This window comes from Coloeus monedula (genome assembly GCF_965178545.1).
Source record: "Coloeus monedula genome assembly, chromosome: 21".
Classification (NCBI taxonomy): domain Eukaryota; kingdom Metazoa; phylum Chordata; class Aves; order Passeriformes; family Corvidae; genus Coloeus; species Coloeus monedula.
Genome location: NC_138801.1, coordinates 8,129,834 through 8,148,650, shown reverse-complemented (window position 1 = coordinate 8,148,650; position 18,817 = coordinate 8,129,834). Strand labels below are relative to the sequence as shown.

The 18,817-nt window shown below is 44.5% G+C and overlaps 1 protein-coding gene across 1 annotated transcript in view; it reads left to right on the top strand.

Annotated features, from left to right (window-relative positions):
• PAPPA (pappalysin 1) overlaps window positions 1-18,817 on the top strand; it is a gene marked incomplete at both ends in the record, with an annotated part of 174,395 nt that overhangs the window by 35,533 nt on the left and 120,045 nt on the right. The window contains one exon of the mRNA XM_082295308.1: window positions 15,684-15,829. Within this exon, the coding sequence (XP_082151434.1) occupies window positions 15,684-15,829 (146 nt within the window). The remainder of the gene's footprint in view (window positions 1-15,683; window positions 15,830-18,817) is intronic.

The window sequence follows — 18,817 nt, the reverse complement described above, 5'->3', positions numbered from 1 at the left end:
ATGAAAATTCATGTTGAAGTCCAGGGACAATTCCTGTGACAGGGAGTCAGGTCCTTTGTCACCCACGGGCCACTCCACGCTGGGACTGGTGCCCTGCAGCACCACAGAGGAGGAGCAATTCCCTGTATCCTTTGCTAAGCTATTTCTCTTTCCAGCACATAAAAGCACTTTGTCACTTCACCAGGAGAGGAGATTCCTCTCCTTTCACCCTCTCCAGTATGGCCCCATCAACATCCTTGTGTTGTATTTCCAGCCTCGACTTTGTAATACAGATCACAGCTGCTTGGTTTGAATTTCCCCTGAGTTACCCAGGATGCTGCTGAAAGCACAGGAAGAGCAGAAATGCTTTAATCAGTTAAATCAATCAAACAAAAAAAAGGTAGACTAGACCTTAAAATTTACCCTGCGACCTTTGCTACTCGCTGCGATGACGTCTTTGTCCTATTTCTTTAAGTGCAGTATTTTATTGGGACTTGGCAGAAGGGTGAAGCGAGGAAGACACGGGAGGGGGTTTGCTGAGTTAAAAAAGGAAAAAGAAAATGTCAGTGAGAAAATGGAAATACCCTGATGTTCTCCAGCCTACTGCTGGAGCCAGCCTCTCTCTCCCTCTTGCAGGGAAGGGGCTCCTTTTCCATTAGCTTTCCATGGCCATATTTAATCGGTTTGCTCTGACACAGAGCCAAGAAAGGGCTTTGCTGTGTGATGCTGGGTCCTGTGTGTGTTCAGGCATCCACAGCTGCTCCCTAGCAAGGGCTGGCTTTTGACTACTGAGGTATTTTTTTATAGCCACAGAGGGCAACTATTAATAGATGAGATTTACCAAAACACAGAGCTACACAGCGTGGTGTGGAGGGGAAGAGGGAAACCTGTGGGATTTATGTCAGGAAAATTCCATGTTGAAACTATGCTGGAAGACGAAGTAAAAATGAATATGCCAAGAAGGGGATTTAATCTATTACTTGGGCCATGCCAGCATTTCTCCTCCACTAAAGATCTGCCCCATCACATGAAACATGCTGCTGAATTACTTCTTCAGCATTAAACAGCACAAAGTGTACTAAGGATGAAGATAAGACACATAGACATGAAATACCAGCTTTTCCGAGATGTGATTAAATACCAAAAGGAAGTGGAGGCATTCCTGACCCTGAAGACATTTCATTTTGATCAGTCGTGGGATTAGGGTTAAAATGTGAAGAATTCCACCTTGTGTGGATGGAAGGAGCTGATCAGGAGTTTGCCTCTCTGTTTATTGACTCATTTCTAATTTCCATGATACAATGTAATGAGACCGGTGGCCTTGTCAGACTCACAAATTATATTCGTGCATCGAAGACGACAAGTTTGGGAGCATTGAGCAGAAAGGAGTGAGGCAATTAAAGTTGCTTTTCAAGTCAGAACTCAGACATTGATTAAATGTCATAAAACCCAGATGATATCAATTAATAGACTCATCACTGTAATCATCTGCACATTTTTTGTGCACCTTCCAAAGGCACGATGGGGAGTTATATTCCCAGGCCAAGAAAAGATCCACTGGCTGTCAGGAGAGTGTGGGCATCAAAATCCCCTTTACACTTTGAAAAGCTTTGCTCTAAGTTGCTTTGTGTTTCCTTAATTACTTGATCCGGGTTTTTTAATTGAAAAAGAGACAGGGAGAGATTAACTGGTGAAAAATTTCAAGTAAATAGAGAAATGTGCTACACTCATTTAGAGAATGTGGGTAGACATCAGAAAAGGCAGAGCTTAGTTTGGTTCACGTGAGTGTGAGAGAGAATGGAAATATTTCCAAATTATCTGAACTGCTTAGGTTTGCACAACTGGCTGAGAACAATTACAAAACAACATTTTTCTGTGATCTCCTGTTTTCCACAAGCTTGATGATGCTCTATTCCTGTCCTCAATCCCAGAAAATGGATCTGGAGGCAAACACAGGCATGCCCGAGAAATAGTCATAATTGCATAAACTTATATTATTCAAAACACCTGAATATGTTCGGGCTTGGCATTTCTGGTTAAGGGGTTTTATTTTGCCTTCATGCTGATTCTTCCCAAAATGTGAGGTGTCACTGCTGCTGCACTGAGAGCTGAGGATGAGCATTGGCTATTTGTAGTTGTTGCTCAGTTCCTCAGGGAACGGTTCCTGCCCTCTGTTCACTGCAGGTACAGACATGATTGAGAGAATTAAATCTTAAAGTCTTTATAATTGCTGGGATAAGGTAGATCCTTCCACTAGGATTTAGAACACCAAGTTTAAAGCCTGAAAATAGGAATCTAAATTCATTCACAGTTCGCATCAGGCTTCCCCATCACACTGTGTATCTTAAGAATCATTCAACATTTCCTATTTTTAAGTGCATAATGTTGTTCCAAATGGATGTTATGCTTTCTGCCTGGACAAAGCTGCATATCCCAAGCTCTTTGAAGTCCACAGAAAGATTGAAGTCCCAAAGACCTTGGTCTTTGGCTTGGATCTCCCCATCCAGAGCACAAATGAGATTTGGAGCCTTCCTGAGACAAAGGGCAATAGCTCAGAGGAAAGCTCCTACAGAACAGCACTGCACTGGAGTAAGCAGGAGAAATGTTCTGGGTAAGGATTGATGGCAACACTTCACAGCATTATGAAAATCACTTCCCTTTTGCCTCCAGCATTTTTACCACGACTGTGTCAGTGCCAAAACCCAGAACACACTCACTAATTCCTCCAGAATTGATCGGTCATGATAAACTTCCAAACACAGAGTAAAATGCTTCCGTCAGACACATCAGAGTGTTTCTCCCAGTTTGCCTGGAGAAATCTGTGCTTTTTGATTTCTCTCCCTGCATCCAATTTGATTCAGAAAAGGGCTGGAAGTTCCTGGCTCCCTCCTCATACACTCAGAATTCTCCTGACAGATTTACTTCTGGGGGTAGATTTATTCTCGTGTTTGTGCTATAAAATGTCCTATTTATAAAGGGTGATTAGACACTGGAATGAGCTGCCCAGGGAGGTGGTGGAGTCACCACGCCTGGAGGTGTTTAAGGGAAGACTGAAGGTGGAACTTAGGGCCATGGTGTAGTTGGCAAGGTGGCGTTGGGTCATAGGTTGGACTTGATGATCTCAGAGGTCTTTTCCAGCTTAATTGACTCTGATTTTGTCTTAATTCCAGCTCAAACCTTTAACTATTCTCATCTTGATCAAACACGAAGTTCTTTTTATATCCTCCTGGGAACAATACCTGAAGCATTTCCAGTTTTTGATCTATAAAACCATCACGAGGAGATAGTCCAAGAGTGCTTCCAGGATGCCTTCTCTTCCCCAACAACTGAATAAGGCAGGATGTCAGCTTTTCCAAAGTGCTTGAGCTGGCATAGAGTTGTAGAAGTGAGGGAATTCATAACCACCCCCCTTTGCCTTTGACAGGGAGCTGCAAGACATCTCATGCTAACAAAGGCTTTTATAAGTATGGGTTTGTGCAATGCAGGATTTGTGTATGGGGACAAAAATGACAACCTGCAGTTTTTGCTGGATCCTTTGCAGAGTTGGTTTTGTAGCCATCGAGATCTTAAGTGCTGTATAAGTGGTTTGTGACACATCACCAATAAATTACAGGAGCAAACCAGAGCAAAAGCTGATGCGTGGTTGAGATGAGTAAATACAGTGACAGAGAGTGCAGATTTATGGGGAAATTAAACTGCATGGCCTGTCCATAGCAGTCATGCTCAGGGCAAAAGTTGGTCAAGAAATTTGCCATGAAGGAAAATTAGAGTTTTCCCCCTCCTGTGCTATCATTTGACAATGGGGAACAGATCTTTGCATTCTCACAGCCCTCTGCGAGAGGTCTGGGTTTGATTCAAGTGGATCCACAGGCTTGTGGTGCCAAAACAGGCAATTTCTGCACTCGTGTCTGAAGGCCAAATATATGGGTATGATTTCCTATAGTTTACAGTTACATGCTGGATCAGAGCTGTGCGTTTCATAAGCTGCCAGTCCAATTTAGTAGGGTCTTGGGAAATGTGTCCCCCAGGGAACGCTTACAATCAGCCTTATGTTTTGGGCTGATAGTGCCTGTTTTCTGGTACACACGTTAGCAGATCCATATGTGAGGAAATCCAAACGTCCTTCCATCCAGCTCATAACCTGGGCACTGGCTGTGTCTGCTGCCCACTGCTGATTTTCTGCTGGCTACATCCTCCAGTTCAGGAACCGTCCACTCTGGGAAGCACAAATGTACAACGGGGATCTGTGCAGGAGCTGCAGGTCCTGCACAGGTTTGAAAACCAGGAATTCTGAAAGTTCTTGAGTGTTTGAAAAAGGCACATTTCCATCTTTTCTGCAGGAAAGATTGTCTTGGGCTCAGCAGAGAGAAATGAGGGGCAGGAATTCGATGTCAAGGAGTTCATTATGTCTGTGGTGTCTGTTACAGACACTGTTGGCACATTTTGCTTCCCAACAGGCTCCTTGACAAAGGTATGATCTACTACATCTCTCTCCTGCTCTTTTATTCATTTCTTTCTGTCTTCCTAGAGAGCAAGAGTAGAAATTAAAAAAAAAAAAAACAAAACAGTTGGCTTTAGGAAATACACTGTCCACAATATTTTCTTTTTGCAACTCTGAACTGTTTTCACTGCAGGTGTGTTGCTGTTTCTGCCAGATCACCTGGCAATTGACTGTGGATTCTGGGAACTTCAAAGCTAAATGTTCTCATGTAAAATTTCTATTTCAGCGACTGACATTTTCTATTTCCTCGTACTCTCGTCATGGCTGGGAAAGAACAAGAGTAACTAGCTTTTGTTAACCCTCATAATATTTAGTAGTCCTTTGCATCTGACTATACAATTTTTTTTTCCTTAAAAAGTGTGTTCAAGGCTTTGCAGCTGAAGATAAAGATTTATTGTTATGATCCATCAATATTCCCTGAAAAAACTCCCTAGAAACCAACTAGAGAGAAATATCATTCCTTTGTTGTGGCAGGGAGAAAAAGAATCTCATGAACTTTGAAAATGTGAGGCTTCTGTTGCCAGGACAGTTGGTTTCCTTGAACTGAAGTCTCCATCACCTGACTGTGTTCTTTGTGATCTCGCTTGGGTGTCTCCTACACTTTTCTGCATAAGATGAAAAAAGAGGAAATTTTGACCCGTCTCATTTGAATCAGATTTTCATTTCTTTCTCAGAAAAGAGGAAGACTGGGATTATCCTAACCATTGATGATCTTCCCACTGCAACAGGACCAGCTTCATGCACAACCCCTCCAGGAAGTTAAGAAAGGAGATTTGAAAGTCCATGAGTTGTAAAAACAAAAACAGAAAAGAAGCGGCATCTCCAAAGCAAAAGGGATGTTTTGCAAGCTGCATATTTGGAGTGGTTATTTTGGCCCATCAACTCCAGAAGGATCTGCAATAAACATGCTAGGTCCTCTGTGATTTTATGCGATTTTATTTTATTTTTTTTGTTGATGTCGGCCTGATTCCAAGTCGCTCTTCATTCCAATCTCAACGTATATCTCCCTTTGTGGCACGGGGTTTATGTGCAGGGAGGATTAGTGTCAAAAAGTGAGATGAAAGCAGTGAAGAATTTGATCTTGTTCTTTTTCCACCCTGCACTTTTTGCTGTGTGTTAATTAGGGAAGATGCTGAAGAAGGACCAGCCCCTTAAAGTGCCAGCAGCACTGGCAGGGACAGTGCCACGTGTCCCCTTCTGCAGGAGCAGTAACTGCACTGCGAGCACCCCATGGCCACAGTGCTCCCCACCCTGACCTGCATGCTGCTTCCTAAAAATCCCAAATACTCCCACACAGGAGACCCACTGAGCCCACCCAGGATCCTGACCCATCCCACCCACAAAAGGCTGCTACTGCAAGGGCAGAGGGCCCAGGGAGCTGGAGCCCAGGACAGGGCTGTGTCCATGGGGCAATCCCATGCTTTCCTGGACTCTACAGAGGGGACACAAAGTGTTTCCCAGTGTTCCAGAAGTGCCAAACCAAAGACACTCCAACTGTGACTCCCACGGGTCCCACCAGCCAGGCAGATGTTTGGGCAAGCTGCAAAAGTGACCTCAAACCTGACCCAGGATGGAGATGAGGAAGAAAGGCTGGAGTTGAGCGTTAGTACTAGAAATTTTTAGAAAAATTTAATATAGTAGTTGCTCTGAGTTAGTCTCATAATTAAAGAAAATTCCATCTTAAATCACAATTTTCCTCTTGATCTCTAACTTACAGAGGCTCTAACTCTTGCCCCTGTTCAAGGGGGTTATCACAGGCAGCATTCCTGATCTCTGGTGTTTTCATTAAAAAATCAGGTTTGCCCTGGTGACTGAAACCAAAATGTCCCTTACTTGAGCTGTTTTGCAGTGTTGTTGTGCCTGTATCTGTCAGTTGTTCTTGAAAGCTTTGGGATGAGAGATTGGTAAATGCCAAATATTAGAACAGTGGCTGCTCCCTCATTGAAAGCAGAGCCTGGTTTCACCAGAATAGCTGTTTATGAAGTGAATGTACTTCCTTGTCTTCAGGAATGGTGAAATGGAGGAATTCAGGAAGGACCAGCTTTTTGTAGGGAGCACTGATGTTCCATCTGTGGAGCACCAGGCCTTCAGGACTTTTTTGGAGATTGTAAAATACAAGCCAAAGATTGTAAAAGATGAGTGAAGGCTTGTAAAATATGATTAGTGGCCACCAGCAGAAAACTTCAAGGATCTGCAACAGAGGACACCACTTATTTAAAAGAAAGATGATCCGTATTATCAGAGAATGCAGGCTCAAGGGATAGTGGAGCTAATCCTTGCTGTCAGTTTTCCCATTCAGAAGACAAGGAAAAATATTCTGTTCGCCTATTTCATGACTTCTTCACTCACAGTAAAATTTCTTGAGGGGAGGCCCAGTGCAAGGGGTTTTGTCCTGCTTCAGCATCACTTCAGCGGGTGAACGGGGTTTGGAGCAGTGCAGGGCTGGTGTCAGGGCTTTGACCAGAATGGAATTTCTCTCTCCATGTTTAGGAAGCTTTCTGAGGCCCAGAGGGGAAGCAGTGGGCAAGTGCCAAGCAGTACAACTGATAGTTAAAATAAAATTTATACACCTTCCTCTACGGGTTCAAATTCTCCCGTGTACATGAATGAGGTTGGCTGCAGCCAGAAGAGGTTTCCATGAAGTGGCAAAGGAAATCTGTTTTAACAGAACAGGTTCCTGAAAATATCCTTATGCCACTTCTCTCTTTATGGTTTGACTTTTCTCCTTGTTACAGTGGTTCAGGCTGAAGAGTCTGGAAAAACATCAGGGTAACCAGGGCAGAGGGAATATCAGATGGAGATGAGGGATAGATAAGAGGCAAATTACAGTACATTTCTCATGGGTCATTTGGCTCTAGTCTTGAAAAGAAGAGGAAAAAAATCCCGAAGCAGTAAAAGAAAGAAAAAGAGACAATCAAAACAAATAAACCTGCCAGTGTTGCTGATTTCAAAGGCCTGTGAAATGTGCATATATGCTTCATAATGCTTTGCTGTTTTAAATGAAATGTTCCATCCTTTAATCCTACTCACTGTCTCAGAAGTTAACTGCACAGTAAGATCACAATTCTCTCTGCCAAGGCTTTCCCTTTGTTTTCTTTTTTTTTTTCTCCCTGCAAGTTATCCAGCCAGCATATCTTTTCCTAGTTCTGTGCACTTGGTTATTTTCTGTAGTATATTATGGAGTTCTGTGTAGCTTAATAATTTTTTATGGTCATGCAAGGAAATGGGGCTTTTCAGTTCTTGCTGCTAGAGGGAACTCCAAAGTTGCTCCACTCTTGGACGTAGACCCTGCAAAAGCAGAGGGCTCAGTGATCAGATATTTATGGTCTGTAGCACTGCACCTCTTTCTAAACCTACATAAAGGTTATCTAAAGGTGGGCTCCAAGAACTGGGTAGTAAAGCCTGGAAGGATAAAGAGAGAGAAGGAGCAAATAATGTTGTGTACATGAACAGCCACCCCAAATTTTTGCCCAGAGCTCAGACAGAACATGTTTGACATTTGAAAAATTTTGCATCATCTTTTTCCCTGAGCCTCTGCTCTTTCTTATCCTGGCCAGAACCAGCAGCAAAAGTGCCGGGGGAAAAAAAAAAAGAGAAAAAAAATCTGTTTTCACTGTACTTCTGAATCTGAGCCCAGGTTTGTGAAGGATTTGGCAAGGATTTACAAACCTTTGAGAGAATCCGTGCGGAGATCTGAGGAAACCCGCCTCCCTCCTTTAAAAAGCAAGTTGCCTTGGCCAGAAATTGGGCAAAAATTGGTCGTTTCAACTGAGGTTTCCTTTGAGATTTTGGATTTGAACCTGAAACTGCACTTTGAGAATCAAAATTTGCTCTAACTCTAGATTTACACTGGAGCAAATACATCACAGTCAGTGCTGATATTTGTGTGCAGCCCAGGGAGAGCAGAGGTTGGCTCAGAGTGCAAACCAAGAACAAACCAAGAGAGGACCCAGCACAAAGTCTGGAGTAGTCCAGGCATCAAATTTATTCCAACCTGTTGTTGTGGTTCAGCGTGTTAAGTAGATACTGCATTTACAGCATCCAGGAGTTAAGTGATTGCATGAAATAAAGCTGTACCATTTATTGGAAGTCTTTTATGAGAAGGTCAGAGAGGGCTGAGCAGGGAAGTGCCCTTAGGCATTATCTAAGATGATAATACTGATTTTAGAACTTAATAGCAAATAATTTCCTATATGTTTCGGGTGGTTTTTCCTCTCACTCCTCAGATTTATTGTTACAGAAGAAATTTGTGTATTTCCAGGACTGTCCTGCTGGAAAGCCTGGGTTTCAAAGCAAATGCAATGAATTTGGTAACTTGACAATTGTAAAAATTCTCTACTTTCAAGCAAGGAGGTGCTCTCAGTCTCTGTTGCAGGATAAAGAAAACCCAGACCCAAAGAATTCCCATATTTTTTACAGTAAAGTTCTTCTTTTCTTTCTATAATTTTTTTTACATATTTTTTTAATTGGGTGAGTAAAGCCTGAGTCACTATCCTAATGGTAGAATGAATTCATTTTGGAAAAGGGAAACCTGGGATCAATGAACACCCAGAGCTTTATAGCCACGTGGGCTTTTATTTTGCATTATTTTCTGCTTAGGGGTTGGTCTTAACTGTAAAACCTGTCAGTGATGTAAAAACCCCTGGTCCAGCTTTAACAGGCTCACCTGAACGCATTAACAGTGTCACAGAGAGCAACACAGAGTTCAGCAGGGGCTACAAACCTATCCAAGGAGCTGGATTTATATTTGAACAATTATCCTAAGTGGCTTTTCTTGGATCCTTATCGTTATTATATTTTTTTGCCAAAACATCTCTCCTCTCTTGTAACGGGAGATCAGATTTGGGGCCTGTAGAAGACATTTGATAAACTGAAATTCTTTTAGAGCTGCCAAGCCTGCATGTGCTAACACTGCTTGCAATTTATGCCTGTGGACATGACCTAGCGGCTGCCTGGGTTGGATGTGGCTGGAATTACAGTTCCACACTTGGATTTCGGTGTGAACACAGGCAGTGATCTGGATCTAAACTGGGACCTGAAGCCTCTCACTTGTAGTATTCTGGTTCTGCTCTGTTTCAGGCTCTGTCCCAATCACTGAAAGATTTATACCTTTATCAATAAATTATCATGACTTTTACTACACTTACGCCAGTGTCTTAAATTAACACTAAACTCAGTGTAGATGAGGCACGCTTCCTGCTGCACATGATTTATGGCAATCCGTCTGAAATGAGGAGCAAAATTGAATTTGCCAGCAAAGGCAAATCTTTAACATCAGGTCAGACACAAATTTTATTGCACATCCATTGCTAAAGAGGGTTTGTAGATTGTCTTTTTTTATACATGTTTTTTTATAGACCTGTAGCACTTCAGGCTTTAAAAAAAAAAAAGGACTTAGAAATATTTGCAGGTCTGAAATCTCTACTGTGTCTTTGCATCAGGTTGGAGGTGACAGACAGGACAAACATAGCAGTTACACGGCACTGATAAACTCTCAGCTTGAGGGCCGTGTCCCTTTTTGATGACCTGCCTTTGGGAGAAATGTGAAGAGTGTAGATAAGAGCATCAGAAACAAGCAGAGGTCTTAAAAGCAGTGAGAAAGGCTGAGGAAACAAGGTGGTTTTAGCCTAAAAATGAAATGGTGTACAGGAGATATAATAGGCTCTCAAACAAGTAACAGGTTTGGCAAAGCAGAAGGGAATCAAATCTCCCTGTCAGTGGGGAATGGCACAAACAGTCATCTAATAGAGCAGAAAAGATTCAGGTAGACCTTTAGAAAAAACTTTGTGACCATAAAGGAATTGAAACAAGGGCTGCAGGTTACTGGGACAGTGACAGAGAGTCCCTGTCGTGTGGTTTTAAGTGAGCTAAATAAAAATTTGCTCGGTGACACAGAAAGATGCCCCAGCTCTGGGGTGAAGGGCTGGCAGCTGTGGTCTCTGGACATCCCTTCCACACTCATTTTTCTGTGACTGTACAACAGAGGGCAAAAGGCAGCTCTCACACTGGCATCAACACGGCCTCTCCAAAAGCAGAGTTAGCTGTCTAACCACCCAGGACTGAGAAATCACAAGGGGAAAAAATAAATTACAGCTGTGCACATCTGCCAAATGGCCCCATTTCAAGGTCAGCTTTCAGTGCTGTTGCAGTCGTGGCTCTTGCCATTATCTTCAGGAAGAACATCCTTTATCTCAAAACTGTTCTTGCTGTTCACTTTCACTGCAGATACTGAGAATCTCTCGGTGGACACTGCACCCTGAAGCCTTGGGCTCTCTGTGTGGGTTGGACAACCAGGACACACACTTGGTGGGTGCCTGTCCACACACTGACTGCTGTGCTCCTTGCTGCTCCACTGAATCCTGGGGCCAGGATGAGACCTGGAGGGACACAGGGAACACCACCGAGACCTGTCAGCCACACCGTGTTGGGAATCACAGCTGGATCTATCATAGGCTGATGGAGACCCTTCCAGGGTTGTCAAAAAAAAAAAAAAAAAAAGCTTTCTCTTTGTTTAAACGATGCACCGTGGTTTAGGCTGGGCTGACAGTTCCGAGAGCGGACACAAGGAGTCTTGGGAAGAAGAGTGATTCACTGGGTCCCTGTGATTCCAGCAGATTTACTCTGTCCTGCCGTGTGCTGAAGCCAGTAGGTAAAGGATAGCACACTGTATGTCAATATTGAAAATGGAGAGATTTTGAGGCTGACTTCCCAATTCAGGAGGTGCTGTTGGTTTTTGTTGTTGTCGGTTGGGTTTCTTTTAAGGATGAAATGCAGTGCCTTCTGTTCCTAGCAAACTCACCAGGCAGTTGCAGACCATACTCCATAGTGAGTAGATAGCGAGGTTCCTACACTGTGTTTGGGTAGGGTCTTGCAAATAATCCCCTGAGTACCCTGTTTGTTTTCTTGCTGTAAAGCGACACTTGTCTTTGAAGGAAAAAAACAAAACCAAAACAAAGTCAAATAAAGAATAACTGGGAGCAAACAGTAGGAAACATTTTCTAACAATAAGGGCTGGAAGACTCTGTGTTCCTTGCAAAAACAACCAGGAGTGCAAGAGGCTGCAGCCCAGCCACATCAGGGAAACCTGGGGAAGCCCCTCTCTGACCTGGCACAAAAAAAGGAGGAAAAGTTGCCAACCCCCAACAAAACTGCTCAACCCTAGTCACCAAAATCAGATTTAATATGATTAAACCTGATATCAGCTGAGTTTAAGAGCAATTGCCAAATGTGTTTGTGGTTCAGAACAGAGGTTTGTGGCTGGGTTTGGATGTGGAGCTGACGTCCAGCAAAGGGAGCTCATCACAGTGGCTCCCACAGGCAGGTGGGGCTGGTGGCCAAGGGCTTCACCTCATCGCCTGGGGACGAGTCACAGCCCAAATGGACAGGAAACGGGTTTGACAGATGAGACAGGCACGGGGATAATGGCTGGGTGACTGATGGGGTGGGCTGTGTGATGGGTAGGGCCGCCGAGAGACACTGCTGTGTGAGCTAAAAACTCCATTAGACCGAAACTGGAGCATTGCACGGGATCCATATCCCTGACTGAGGGCTGGGGCTCACTGGATGAGGCTGAGCTGCTGCACAGAGCAGTTTCAGAGGGCTTTTTACACTGCAGCGGAGGCAAAAAGCAAACAAAAACTGTGCATTGAACAAATAAGTCGATGAAAAGATCTGGGTGGGAATGTGAGCATTGCCTGATACGATTTGGTGTCCCAAATGGCCTTAAACAGCCCATAGAATTTCTATGTCTAAAACAGATTCCAGCAAAGGAGACCTTTTATGATGCACTAATAGGCTCATTAGTCTTTCTCCAGCAAGGCACGCTCACAGCATCGTATGTTTTTTCCATTACAGGAATTACATGTGTTTTGTTGTGCTTTGGGTTTTGTTTTGTTTTCCACATAGACTTGCCCTGACAGTTCCCTCATTCAGGTTTATATTGGAGGTACCATCTCGAGCCAATGAATTTTATGAAATATGTTGCTGGCACTCACAGAGAGATGCATAAAGGAAATATTCTAATGACAGTTGGAAGGGCTTTGATCCCTTTCCAAGACTGCACTCACGTCTTTGAAATGCGAGTTTGGCAGTGCTGGAAAGGCTGGGCTCTTTGGCTCTCTTTGGCACGAGCCCATGTGACAGACATAATGTCCTCTATCAGGGGACCCACATAACCTTGAGGAGTGTAAGCAGTGCTCGTGGATTGCACTGGGTCAGATAGTCTGGGCTGATAACGAAGCAGGGGGGAGTCAGCCTAGTCCAAGGCAATAACTGAAAGCTATTTTGACCTGGTAACTGTTGGGTCTGCTGCCTGCGGCTACAGAGTTGGACATGAACTGCAAAAGTAGTTAATTTATGCCTCCTTGAGTGTAGGAATGTGGCGATGATGGATAGGGATGGGAGGTTATTAGAAACATGGGGAGGAAGGAGAGGATGGAATTCCAGCTTGTGTTTTTATCTCTTACACACGCACACGCTGGTTCCTCACATTCTCTTGGCTGCCTCACGTGTGTGCAGTGTCCAAGCCCTCACTGCCACACTCACACCTCTGCTCCTGCACGCTCACACAGGCACACGCTCACACACTTCCCAGGGCTCTGCCTGAGCTCAGGGCTCGGGCATGTTTACGTGCTGGGGTTTGCTGGCTGCTTCCATGAAGGAGTTTGCATTTACTGCCTTCCAAGCATGATCTACTCACACCTACACCCGGGCAGATCCTTTGCTAAAAATCCTCTTGACATTCTGTTCTTCCACCACTAAATACATTCTGCTCACTCACAGCCTTCCCCTGGCTAGCAGAGAAAAGTGGTCAGAGAAATACCATAAACCCAAGTCAAAAGGACTTAGTAGGATGGATTTACATAAGGCATGAATCCAGTCTCAGTGAAGCATTGCCATCACTGGCCAATTAGTTAAATGCTGTCTGCTCTGGATGTTTTCTGCAGTAATAATCCATGTAGCCCTGTATGTTGGAGCACATGTGCTGTATGGAAGAGAAAGAGCAACTGTGGCCGTGCGCTGAGGAGATAAACAGGGATTGGATTGTGTAAACGATAAGCAAAGAGACAGCAGAGAATAAAGAAATGTTAGTTTAGATTATTTGAAACCATAAGAGAAGAGGAAGGATAAAAATGGTAATCTCAGGAGGGAAGCTGGATTATAGTTACTCCTAGAGGGGTTTGCATGTGCATAAAGCATTTGCATCCAGAGTCAACAGCCGCCGCCTCTGTCCAGGCAGCAGGACCTTCCTTCCCGCTGTGATACAAGCACATAAACATTGTTCTAATGAGACTCAGTGCTTCTGTTTCTGCCCCCCTCTCTCATACGGAGCATCACATCACTCCCACATTCTCTCTTGCACTTTTGCTCACTGTCAGTGATGCTGCCATAGGTGCAGGCACACACTGTCCCCTCCCCATGGTCACACCCCCTGTCACATATTCCCCCAGTGCTCTCACACTGGCATTTGGAAATGCACATCAGTTCTCACATGTAATTTCAAACTATTGCTCGTGGATGCGTCTAAGAAGGAGCCCATGCTTGGAAAAGATGCTTTCTAAGGCACAAAGAAGACCCTGGGAGTAGATTGTGCAGAGCCTCAGAGCATTGTGCAGATGCAGGCAGGACAAGCTTGAGGAGCTAAGGGGAAGGTCTGTGTGTTTTCCATGGATGTGTTGGGAACACTGGAGAGATGAGAAATGTGTAAAGGGTCACAGTGCTGACCTGTCCTTCAGGATGTCATCCCCATTTGATCAGAAGATAAACACTGTATGGAATGGAAACATCCCCTTCCACTGGTGTCCCCAAAGAGCACATCTTCATCCATGACTCAGCCAGGGCCTGGGGACACCCAGCCATGATCTATTTTGGAGGCAATGACTTCAGCAAGTGGCAGGGGAAGCTATTGTGGAAATATGAATGTGTTTTCCATTTGGGAGTCCTCCAGGGAAGGACAAAAAGATCTTGGTGCTGAGCCAACTCCCCTATTTTTTCTTCACCCTTCTGGGAGCAAAAGCCTTGCAAAGCGTGCAGGGAACCCTTCTCAGAGCCTGTGGGGGTGTGTGGTTTGGGAGAGCTACGTGAGCCTTACCCACACCCACACACACACACAAGGAGGGAGTCCAGGAAGCAGGAATCCACCTGCTCAAGACCATCGTGGTGTCCTTTCCTTACAGCCTTCGAACCGTGCTTGGCTCTGGGTGATCACTGTCTCTGGGGTCTCCACCTGTCAAGTGAAGATACTACAACATATTCCTCTTCTAGCTTTTCTCTTATCAAAACACTTCATATCAAAAGCCAGTGTGAGCTGGAAACACAGAACCAATGGCTTTAATCTTACATTTTGTTTTCTCCAGCTTTACTGTGAGTTAGAGCAGTGCAAGCAGTGTGGCACCATGGTATGTGCACTGCCAAGCAGCTCCTGTATTTCAGTATTAGAAAATCTACTCCTTCAAAGGAGTAAAAAGTACCTCCAACAGCCATCAAGCTTAAGGGATTGGCTTAGCTTGCCTGCAAACAGATTGCTGTGTAATTTCCAGGCATCCCAAAAGCTTAGAGAAATGCTGCTCACCCTGGGAGGACCTAAGGAGCCTTAGGAATTTATGTCATGGTATGGTACCACTCCTGCAGAGAGCTCGTTTCTGCCAAGGAAACCTCTTGGCACAACTGTGCCTGTTGGAAACAGCAATTCCCAACCAGCTGTGGGATGTCAGGGTTAGGCCACATGGTCTCAGCACAAGTGGCTGCCACTGGTGCTACAGGAGTGACCCTGTGAGCTGGTGTTAGCTGTGGCACCAGCCTGAGGATGTGAAACTCGTTATTGTGAAGGAAAATTAGAGGTAACAACAGCGAACAGCTTAGAGGAAATGTGCAAGCTAACTGCTGGTGTAAAAAGATTTACTGACCATAATACTTGGTTAATTACGTTCATAATAAATAGATTCCTATGCTTACCTTGAGAATGTGGACAGCTTTATGTATTTACCTTGGATTTTGTGGCCTTAGTTAATCAATGGCCTGAAGTTTTAGATGAGATTCACTACGTCAATGCAAAGTAATCAAAGTTTGGGAGTGGGTTATTAAAACATTTCAGGTGATTGAAATGCAGGATATTATAAGACCTTTGCCTGGATTGCAGCACTTCTTCAGGGTTTTGTTGCTTTTGTGTCACCTTTAGGAAAAAAATGCTTTTCTTTTTCTACAGAGCATACTTAGATGTCAATGAACTTAAGAACATACTCAAACTGGATGGATCCACGCACCTCAACATCTTCTTTGCCAATTCCTCTGAGGAAGAGCTGGCTGGAGTGGCAACTTGGCCCTGGGACAAAGAAGCCTTGATGCATCTAGGTGAGTGATAAAGATGTTTCTTCTTTGCAAAGCATTCTTTTGAGGCACTAAGAAGGAAAGACAAATATGCATTAAGCTCTGTTCTGATTTCTTATCATTCCTCTAATATATAGTCAGGGGAAAAAAAGTATTTCACGATTCCCAGATACTGGCTCACAACCAGGAAAATATTAGGTTATAAACCCAAAGCATATTATGGTATTTGTAGATGATGTCAAGCCGAAAGTATTTCACCTTTTCAGTGAAGCTACTTTACAGGGCATTCACTCCATGGGAGCAGTTTGCAGAAGATTGGGGGATAGGTGTGGGGATGAGGCAGAGGTGAATCTTTAACCTTAGCCTAAGATCTGATCCTTAGTTCATTAGCAAGTATTCAATTAACTCACAGACTGAAGCTAAAATCTGCTGCTATTTTTCTCTACCAATGTGCAAAAGAGAAAACTGCTGAGGGATTGTATTTCTAATGTTCATTTGAGTGGAACTGGAAAGAGTTCACTGCCCTGCAGCTTGCCTGGTGTGTTTCATAACCAGGTTGCTGCTGGAACCCAGGGATCCAGACAAAGCTCTGCAGCCTCCCAAATGACTCACTGCCACCTGCAGTGCCACTGGACCTGTGTTCCCTGCAAAATGTCAGAGGAGCCTCAAAAGGTTCAGAAGGCACTGACTGAGTCAGTATGAACTTCTTATAACTTCACAAACCTCCCTCGAGCTGCCAACCTGGTCTGGTCATCTCCTCTGAGCAGGGGTTCTCATTGGTTTTCCAGACATTTCTCCAGCTCGTCCAGACCTTCCTAGGCTGGAAGTGAAGCCCAGTTTCATCCAAGCTAAATCTTTGTGACAGATTGTTTCAGCTAGTTTTTATATTACCCAACCCCATGTTGAGCTAAATAAAAAAAGATATGGGGAACATAAACCTAAATGAGGAGAACAAGGAGCATTTATTGTCCTAAAACATGCAACGGAAGTTGAGCTATAGCCATCAGTCAGGGGGGCTTTTCCATGGTCAAAAATACCCCAAAAATGAGATGTTACCATGTTTTTATAGTCACCTGTCTCCATAGCAGAGAGAGGCTCCATGGTCAGACCAAGCAGTTGAAACTGGCTGCCTTCCTTCAGTTTAGTGAATGTTTTATTACAACACCCAGCTCTGCAGCTGCTCTGGAAGATGTGTGAGCAAACTTCCCTTCCCAAGGAGCAGCACTGATACACTGACACTCCTGCTGAGCTCAGCTGGAGCTGAAGCCACTTCCACTCTGGCTTGTCCACAGCCCCATCTCTGTGGGCTCCTATTGGGAGCACACAAACCAGAAGGTTCTGTAAATGCCCACCAGTGACCATTCCCCAAGGCAACATCTGGCAAAAACAAAGACAGATCTTAACCCCAGCCTTGAGCAGCACCCACAGTGATGGGATTTCTATCACTTTGGGATGACAATCAGTGTGGATTGACGGTTGTGGGTTTGATCCCTGTATGGACCATTCACTGCAGAGTTGGACTCAGTGATTCCTGTGTGTCCCTTCCAACCCAGAACATGCTGTGATTCTGTGAAACATTAGCCCCAGAGCCACTGCCCAAGATATGGCTGCAATATAGCTGCTCCCTCCATAAATGAGGACTTTCACAGCTTCCCTTCGTGTTGCCATGGGAGGGAGCAGACAACAAGGGGAGAGCTCCAGAGCGCCGAGAAGAACCTTCTGCAAGAGGGCTGGGGCTCCCCCAAAGCCCTGATGAGTTCTTCTGTCACTTCGTTAAGCTAATTGTCAGCATCATGCCTGAGCAAAACAATTTAAATTCCGCTCCTACAGAGCAATGACAGAGTTCATTGACCATAAAAAGATCTCACAGGAAAAAAATAGACATTGGACAACAGATTAAATTTGACTTGCCATAGAAAAAAAAAGTAAAAAAAAATAAATAATGCTCATAATTTCCTGTCATAATAGCCCTCCCAGACCTGTGCTTGGTTTGTAAGAATTCATCTTTAATCTTTTTTACTCTCTTCTATAAATCCAATATGTACTTAATAAAAAATATGAAATATGTCCTGTGGTGCAGATCTAAAGGCTGGGATAGAGATTGTCTGGGTGAGGGAGTTTATCTTTTCTGTAAAACTGCAATTGATTTAGATTCTTGACAGCTATAAAAAATATAAATTTTCAACAAAGGCAAAAATAAAATCTCCCTCTCCAGCTGCCTCAGGGTTCTGCAATGCCAGAACAATTTAAGCAGCCTCTATTGAAGGCACATCCTGCCGTGGAATTTTACCAATATTCCTGCCACTGGGAAACAAACTCTGGAGTTATTTTTAGGATAGAGAATCCCCAAAAACATGTTAGGGTACTCTTTGGGTGTAAATGGCTCCACCTGGGTAGACACCAAGCACGAGAGGAATCAGAGCTTGTATTGTAAGATGGTGAGTGTATTGGTTTGGCACAGCCTGGTTTTAGGTAGCAGGGGGGCCACAAAGGTTGCTCCTGTGAGGAAGCTGCTGGAAGCTTCCACCATGTCTGGCAGAGCCAGTGGCTGATGGCTTTGAGGATGGACATGCCGCTGGTCAAAACTGGGCCAATGAGAGAGGTTGGTAACGCCTCTGTGATAACAGATTTAAGAAGGAAATCAAAACAAAGTCACAAGATTTTGGGATTCTAGTCAGAGAAGAGGAGAAGGTGAGAACATGTGAGGGAAAGAACAGGGAGACACCAAGGGCAGTGGAGAAGGAGGGGCAGGAGGTGATCCAGGAGCCAGAGCCGAGATTCCTCTGCAGGCTGTGGTGAGACCATGGTGAAGCAGCTGTGCCCCTGCAGCCCCTGGGGATCCACGGGGGATGCAGAGATCCACCCGCAGCCCCTGGGGATCCATGGAGGATGCAGAGATCCACCCGCAGCCCCTGGGGATCCACGGGGATGCAGAGATCCACCTGCAGCCCCTGGGGATCCATGGGGGATGCAGAGATCCACCCACGGCCCCTGGGGATCCATGGAGGATGC